At 38.1% G+C, this 8836-nt stretch overlaps 1 protein-coding gene across 4 annotated transcripts in view; it reads right to left on the bottom strand.

The window, feature by feature from the left end:
* Positions 1–2706: 2706 nt before the first annotated feature.
* The window catches only part of ASAP2 (ArfGAP with SH3 domain, ankyrin repeat and PH domain 2), an 83443-nt gene continuing 77313 nt past the window's right edge, over positions 2707–8836 (bottom strand). For all 4 annotated transcript variants that reach the window (XM_027886922.1, XM_027886919.1, XM_027886918.1 and 1 more), the window contains 3 exons: positions 7819–7928; positions 3835–3957; positions 2707–2994 (listed from right to left, as the gene is read on the bottom strand). In XM_027886922.1, coding sequence (XP_027742723.1) covers positions 2920–2994; positions 3835–3957; positions 7819–7928 — 308 coding nt within the window. In that variant the 3' untranslated portion in view covers positions 2707–2919. The remainder of the gene's footprint in view (positions 2995–3834; positions 3958–7818; positions 7929–8836) is intronic.

Raw genomic sequence — 8836 nt, 5'->3', positions numbered from 1 at the left:
GTACAAGGGGCCTTTGTGATACCACAGACCGGCTGTAGCCACACAATCCTCAGAGAGACTGGCTGTGCAAAGAGCCACACACCCTTGCACACGGTACTCTGTCATTCCTCAAACATGACTTGAAGAAATTATTCCATCTTCAGGTTCCAGGACAAGAATTTTATATTTAACATGATTTTTTTTTTCCTAAACCGTGTTTTGTATATTATTGTCAATATTGTAGAAATGTAAAATAAAACCGACACTTACTTCTATCTCCTTGTCTGAGAAACAATTTATTAATACAGGCTTGGGTTCTGCTTAACCCAGATATTAGAACAAAACAAAAGCAAAGGGTAAAAGGAACAGAAGAGAAGCAGACGAAGATTTTAAAAGTAGTTTTATTTTTCCAGACATTTGACTGGCTGACAAGAGTAAAATTTATTAATCATGCTCTAATTATAAATCACTGCATCCAGGACATTGAAAATAAGAGTTGATTTTAGGTTATACAATATATACAGTTGCTCTGCAACTAAACAAAATAAAAACAACAGAATTGAATATTATACATCTCATAGCATTCTAAGCTGCATTTTATGTGTCACTTGCTCCTTTTTAAACAGTTAACACAGCAACCTAATAGTCTGTCTATTAACAGGATTTTTGAGTCATTATTTTAATCAGATTTGAAAAGTTGTATGAAATATGCCAAAATTTTGGACTTAAAATTCTTGATTTTATATTATAAATAGATATCTACAAGCTCTAGAATTTCATTTTTCTCTGCCAGAGGAGAAAACTTTGAGAAATATGGGAAATCAAGGGATAAATTTTGCTTAGCTGCTCTTTATTGGTCCTCAGGATTTTATCTGTCAGCACTGGTAGTGCTATCAAGCTGTGGTCTAAAAGTTTCCTAGTTTCTAAGTGACCAGTTATGACATTTTCTTGTATTCCTCTTCTAGCAGAACTCAAGGAAAATTTGCATAATTTTTTTTACGAATTGTTACATACACTATAAGATTCTGTGTTAAAAATACTGTACATTAGGAGATCTGTGCAAAATAATATGCCCATTTACTCTCTAGACTCTATCAGGGATAGAAACATACAAAATAGTGTTGCAAACTGAACATATCAGTAAGTGAATAAAACTGTAGTGCTAAACTATTACTCTATCATTTTACTGGGAACTTTGAAAATACGGACTAATTTGCTTCGACTTGCAATAAAAATATCTTGAAACATTCCAGTTTGTTCCCCGTTTATACTGCAGCAACAGCACGTAAGAGGTGAAAGTTACACGTCCGCGTGGCTGTACCCACACCCCTGAGAGGCATCAAGCCACGGTGCCATTCAGGAAGGGTGGCACAAGGTGAGATCAGTGTTGCTCTTCCAGCACCTCTGCAATGTGATTTTTCTCCAAATAAGCATATATGGTGGTGGTGGCCTGCTTTCCATTGCATATGAAGGGGCCAATTTAAGCACCATTTGCCAGAAATTCAAAGTTCTCTTGATAAATCTAGAGATACAATATTCACGAAACGTGATCAAAGCCAATGTGACCTAGACATTGATTTTTCGTATCCTATGCCTCAGTTTCCTGTAGCATAAGCCAAACCTGGTACAATTTCACAATATACAAACATCAAAATGACGTCAGATTTGCGTTGGTATTTTATATTCCATCAACCAACTGGGAACTATCCATGGCCTAGCCTTCGCTCACGAATCAGTAAAACAAATTTAACAACAGTGTAGCTACCATATATGTGGGTATACTATATAAATACAGAGTGACTTGCAAACTATCACTGTTTGCAAGGTAGTGGCACACAAACTCTATAAACCAGAACATAACATAGTGTACTTGTGAGGTGTCAGATACCTTATTGACCAAGGATAATTACCTAAGTGTTCCACCAAATCTGTTCTCCCTGTGAACACATTGCTGGATGATTTAAGGAAAATTCAAGAATCTAAAAACAAAGTCTAAACGCTATAATGAGACAAGTGTAAGAAAAGCTCTGCAATCCATCATCATAGTTAAGCACATTTCAGGAAATGCAGTTTTCAAATCCTTGAGTTAATGTAGTAACTCATTAATATTGCCATAGTTTAGTTAACCAGCAGTAGTCACATTAAATGACCAAAATGGATGAAACATACAGAAAGAACATTCAAAAAACAGGCTCTACACACGTGCAGCATAGAAAAACAAAACAGTCTCAAGCTCACAAAATTAGAACTAGAAAGTTCAACGACTAACAGATTTCAGATAACTTTAAGCAAATATCTACATCCATTCTGAAAGAAAGAAGTTTCTCCTGTGGTAAACTGAAATACTTTTCCACTTTTACCTGGCCAAAGACACACGATTAAAATAATTTCTTCTGCAACTGTTGACATCCTGGATGACAGCCAGTATGGCAAGATGCTGAATGAGTCCAATTCAGAACTACACAGCAGCTCGCACGTTTTGGTTCCAACACTTCAAATGGTGTTTGAAGAATTGGACAAATTCACTGCCCTGTTAGATGCACACACAATTTCTTTGACTGGGGAAGCAACACTGAACTGTAGTACTGTCATGTTACAAAAGGTAGAATAAAATTACAGTAATCGATAAGAACATTCATAATGTTGTGATGCTCAGACACATGAACTTTGATTGTTAAAGCTTTTCAGTTCACCTTGAAAAATATAGGAAGAGTTGGTTTTTTTTTTAAGTGTAAACTGCTTATGAGAAGTTTTCACATAGAAAAAAGTTTTAAAAGTCCCAAAATCAGAACGATGGCAATAAAAAAGTAAACTACAGTACCTAGAATTTGGGCAGTGCTCTGGCAAGGTGTCTGCAGATAGGTAGGTGAAATGAAATAGAACAAAACTTATTTCTGTGACCGCTGGAAATGAGAAATGTCTCCATTTATCAGTAGCAATTTAGTCAACAATAAAGTGCACAAATGATACAGGGAAAGCTCCTTTCCGACTGGGATCTCCATCAATATGACCAATCTGAAAGAGTCCAGATATTTTTCAAGTTAAATCTCAAAATGCTATTTCAGTATCACCAAAATAAATATCAGTGAACTTCCTGCCTGTAGTACAACAAGCCTCTCCCTACATCTTTTCTGCGGTAGTGGTATTTTTGAGAATAGGAAAATTCAGTTCTCCACTGCTGCATCATTTCAGTGCAATCTGTAATGCCTGGCAGCTCATCTCAGCCTCTGTTAAGTTGCTTCTTTAATCACTGCAAGGTAAAGGGGTGTATCATACTTCGGCTATTTTGGGCTTCACATGAATCTATTTATGTTTATACAGCATTATTGTCAATTTAGATGCAATTTGCAGCTCTGTTCTTTGCTAGCTAACAGATTAGGGCAAGTGTTTTCATGCACAATAATTTTCCAAGATTTTGCTTTAGCTGATGAGACTCTGGAATGTAAATAGTTGAGATGGTTTCCCTGCTCAAATAGACTCAGTTTCAGTCAGCTGAAGAATTAGGACAATACAAAGCTCTCTTTTGAGGCCCACCATACAGCATCTCTAATAGTAGCAGATTCTGAAATTACTGACACCACCCGAAAAATTTTCTGGATCACGCAGACCATGTCCCCCATATATTGTATACCCTATTAGATTATATTTTTTTTTCTGAATGAGAAAAAAAAGCTAAAAGCTTGTCGAAAGTTTGATTTTTTTTGAACAAAATTAATTTCTGCAATCAGGTTTCCATAAGATGAAACGTTTCTTTTTATTTGGAAACCCAGCAGGGGATCTTATGAAGTCAGTGTCAACCTCTAGATTTCATTTCTTTCTTTTTAAGTGTGTTGACATAAAATGCAAAATACTCACCCACCACTCCTGATCTTCTTCACCATCAACTACAATAATGTCTCCCTCTGAAAAAGTTAGCTCATCTGGGTTATCTGCTACACAGTTGTAAATTGCTTTTACTCTCTTGGGTTTAGTTTTTGACTGGAATGAAAAAAATAAATAAATTTAAATAATACAGCACAGAAGAGACAGAGCAGACTTGAAGTTGATTTAAAGAAAGTTTCAGAACTGCTTCCAACCATTATTTTTCATAGCTTAGAGTTCAGCTACATCTTTTATGCTGAGTGCTCATGCTTCAGTTGAATTTGGCAGCACCCAAAGCTGTTTGGAACCACTGTGCCAACAACATGGTTCCAGGTTTCCCTTAGAAATCTTCCATTTTGGCTCACCCAAACCTGTCTTCAGAGCTCCACATCACTGCAGGGAGCACAGTTTTGTTCAGAAGATGGGGTGATCAGGACTGAGTTCTGTGCAGCAAGAGTAGCAGCAGCAGCATTACCTGGGGGAGGCCTGAGCCACCTGCCAATACACTCCTTAATTTGCTAAATCCACTTCAGAAGTGTACAAACCCTCCAAAACATCCTCTGCCTCTCAGCAGTGCTCTGAAGACTGCCAGCTGCACGAGTCATTTGGCAGCTCTTTCAAAGAGAAAGTTTAGTAAGGAGTTGCAATATTCCAGTGTGACTGTGGACTCCAAGCCTAGCTGTGTTCTGTGTTAAATGATACCAAAATTGTTTTGCTCTGGTTTCAGAGAATCTACCAGCCTAATCTCACACCTCTCCCAGTGTAACTCAGTTAGCTGCTGCATTTGTTTTCAGCCTCCTCGTCCTCTGTTGCAGACCAACAATAATGCTGCCTACACAGCGTTTCCATGCAAAACAAGCCAGCACAGGTGAAGAGACAGGACCTGGAGACAGAGTGTAAGCTTTCTACCACAATCCACGCTTTTCCCAGGCATAAGGAGAAAAAAAATTGCTCCTTTCTACTCTAAGATGCCAGAGCAGAGCTGTAAGTGCCATTTAGGTCAGAGATGGCTGTAATGGGTGTTTGGAACAGAAACTCCGGATGGGATAAAGAAAAGATGGTCTCATCACCATCCTGGAGTCCCCCCAGGGACTGGTCCCACACTCTTGTTAGGTCAGCCATGAAGCAGCAAGCTTGGAGAGGAAGAAGAGATTCCATTCACAATTCTCTACCAGCAAAATGCTCTGCTGTGGACAATACTGCCCAACAGGCTCTCATGTGCCACTTTGTTAGAGCTGAGCACCAGGCAGAAAAAAAAATGGGCCATGTGGATGGGGAAGGAGGGAGGCAGCATGATGGTTATGCTCCTCTGTAAGTACCCATCTGTATTCTAGTGCAAAGCCTGGTCTGCCCAGGGCTGGCACACCCTGAGGCTCTCTCACCCCTGTGAACTGCCAGCCTGGCATGGCAGCACAGCAATTTTGGAGACACTCCCTCTCAGACAAGCGACAGTCTGAGGCATAACCACCTTTTAAGTCAAAAGGAAAAAGCTTCATATCAGTACAAGGGTGATAAAATGGCTAACTTCAAAGTGCAGTAATTACAGGTATTTCTTGTTCTTTAGAAGGCAAGGAAATGAAAACAGATCTCATTCCCAGAGGAATAAAATCGTCCAGGGAAGTTTCCCATGTATCTACAGTCTGATTTAAAAAAATCTAAATAACATACTGGGGGAAAAAGAAAAAAAAAAAAAGATGAATCAAGAATTTCCCTCTGCTAAACAGGTTAGTGGGTAAATGCACTGTACAGGAGATAAGCCCCTGGATACATATGAATATACAGCTAGACCCATCTTTTCTTTACTAACATTTCCACAATCATTTTCTAAAGCTGGGCTGACCTCTGGATTTTCTGGCAGGGTAAAGACTTAGCAAAAAGTGCTGGAGTATAAAGCTAAATGGAGCAATTTAGCCAAAGAACTTTAGCTAGACTGATCTAGCTAAAGCTCTTTAGCTGAGGGGCCCTTGACTAAATCTCAGCTAAGATGCTTTAGCTAGATTGATTAAGCTAAAGCACCTTAACTAGCACACACCCCCTGAGCCAGGTTTTCCCTTACTCTCTGTCCTGTGACAGAAGAAAGTCATCCAGCTGAATTTCTCAGTCACAAAATTCACCCCACTGAAGCTCTAGAGACATCTGGAAAGTCATATTTGTTTTTCATACTATGTAGTTAATATTAAACGGTGAAGATGCTGACCCTAGAAACTAGTTAGGACAGCCTATTCACTCATAATTAAAGCATTTTGTCCTATTAAATAAAAAAAAAATAAAAAGGAGAGAACAATACAGAAACTACAACAACTTCAATTGATACATAAAATCAGGTAAGGAGCTGTTTCAGAACCACAAATGTGTAGGCACTGCTCACACCTGAATCCCAGCACAGCTGGGAGAAATTGTGACCAGGACCCAACAGCTTCACAAAGTAAATATAACAATGTAAGCAAAAGGGATAGATTTTTTCACTTTACACTACTTAAAGCATTTAATTTTGTTATGGCCTAAAACATGAAAGTTATTTTAATGCAAGACAGACAGTAACTTGGTTGAACAAGTGGGGGAGGCAAGAAACCAGAAAATTTTGTATTCCCAACTAATGCAAGATGAACTGCAGATTCTCCAAGGCTTCTCAGAGAAACAGCTAACAGGGGTTCTAAGAACTCAAGACCAACATGCAAGGCTGTGCACACAAACACAATGAAGTCTGTTCTGGAATTGCTATTTCAGTGGACATGGTTAAGGAAAAACAGATGAAGGGGGAGAGACAGAGGACTGAAGAAGGTAGGTCTTTTCATTATAGCCCATTAATAAGACCATCATAGAGCCAGGAACAATACATGTCCTACCTCTCTATTATTTACCCACCAAACCACACTCCTGAACAGAATGTAAAGCATGAAATAGCCCTGACCTGGTCACATGCATCATCTCAGAAAGTATGGATTCTATATTGTGACTTGCTTACTTCAGAGAAATACTCTCATGATCAAGGATATGGATGTTTTATGTCTATCACACAAGAAAGCAACAGAAAATTGGAGCAAGGATCAAAAACCCAGCTAACTACACATAATGTACAGCTCCACTGCATCTAGAAATACATCCCTTTACCTATACCAGTAAAAGAATACAGATACTGACAGATATGTGTGTTACCACTCATGATCCTAGACTGAAAATAACAAATAAGAGCACAATTGATCTGATGGATCAGATCAAGAGTCCATCGAAATCCAGTCTCTCTTTTCTAAGAGTCTCTAAGGTTGGGAGAAGGTGGAGAAGAAAAATACAGAACATGTCCAGGCATTCCCCTTCAACCACTTTCTGTTGGGGATATGCTTACCAAGAGATTTCTCTCCTGTCACCAGGTGAATGCACAACAGAGAGATGCAAAGAGAATCAACTGCACAAGGAACCAGTTTCTTTTTTTTTGGGCTTGACTCCTACTAGCCTTGTCTGAAGCTGTTTCATCCACCTACATGAACAACTATGAGTATATCTGCTTCCATTATAAAAGTAAGCACCAGAGTTCCCTTTTTATTTACTTCACTGAAGATTAAGAATGAAGCTACTTACTTACAGTTACTTACAAGTGACTCATTCACCAAGCTCACCTATGAGTGACTAACTCATAAAGCTTATCTATCTTCAATAAGTCAAACAACACATTCTGTGGATTAGACACATTTGAACACCACCAAGGAACCCATACTTCTTTTCTTTGGTTTCTCTTTGTTTTTTTGGGTCTTGGGTTGTTTTTTTTAAATTTAAAAATCACATACTATCTTAGAGGAAATTCAAGAAAAACAAAATTTTCATAAATATTTAGTACAAGTCACACATGCACTTAAACATAGGGTACAGGCTCTGTATGCTTCATGATTCTCACACTTTCTCCATAACAGGATACACTATCATGTCTGGTGTGTTTAATAGAATGCAGATTTAATAAAATCAAATGCCAGATTTTGTACTTACTATTTGTGATTTCCTTGGCATTGGTGCCGGTGGCTGGATTTGTGCCAAAGTATTTGTTGTAGAACCAGCCTGTGTTCCTGGAATGTCGCATACAGAAGAAGACTCTCCTGCTAAAGCAAGTACACCAAGTAAATATTAGGCATGCTTCAAAAAAAAAGTACTGGTATCAATTGAAACCAAATGAATTACTCTTTAAAGGACATAAATAATTTTATATTCCAAAAGTATTTATTTTTGATGGTTCTTTTTAAGTGACCAAACAGAATTTTCTATTCTTTTCCTTACCAAAAGATAAACCTCTAAAACAGATGAGGGCAAAGCCAAATATATCATCTCCCCATTCCTTCAGTACAGACTGTGTAGTGTTAGAACCTTTCTTTCTGACTAAAGACCATCATTATCAAGATGATGTATTCTTCACAGGAGACTCCTGACACAGATGACAGGCATTAGCAAATTCCTCTTAGATACAACAAGAGGAAATAAAAAAATCACAGTAAAAACAAATGAACATAAAATATATAGTGGAAAGGAAAACTGGGCAGGAGAAATTCCACTACAACCACCACAGACTCTACATAAACTTTACTGTAGAGATTTTATGGTGATTACATTACTGTAATGTCCCAAAGTAGTAGTTACTTTAGATAATGAAAAGTGCAGAATGAATAATGAACTTTGAATAACAAACACTGTTTGTTACCATGAAAAGAGTAATATCAATTTGCAATTTAATTAAAAGTGACACCTGTATGAGCTTTAGATTTTCAAACCAGAAACACATTTTTCTATTCTAAAACGTGTATCTGAGACCTTGTTTATGACACATGCAAACAACAGAGCAAACTAGATTTTTCATAATGTTACTGTGAGAGTGACCCAGCATTGACACAGGTTGCCTGGAGAGGTTGTGGAGTCTCCGTCCTTGGAGACACACAAAAGCTCTCTGGGCATGGTCCTGAGTGATCCACTCTTGATGTCCCTGTTTGAGGAGAGGGGTTAGACCAGATGACCTGCC

Source organism: Empidonax traillii, unplaced genomic scaffold (assembly GCF_003031625.1).
Source record: "Empidonax traillii isolate 1590-97213 ecotype Southwest subspecies unplaced genomic scaffold, ASM303162v1 scaffold197:size915647, whole genome shotgun sequence".
Taxonomy (NCBI): domain Eukaryota; kingdom Metazoa; phylum Chordata; class Aves; order Passeriformes; family Tyrannidae; genus Empidonax; species Empidonax traillii.
The sequence above is the reverse complement of the archived record's forward strand: the minus strand, read 5'-3'. Positions and strand labels throughout refer to the sequence as shown.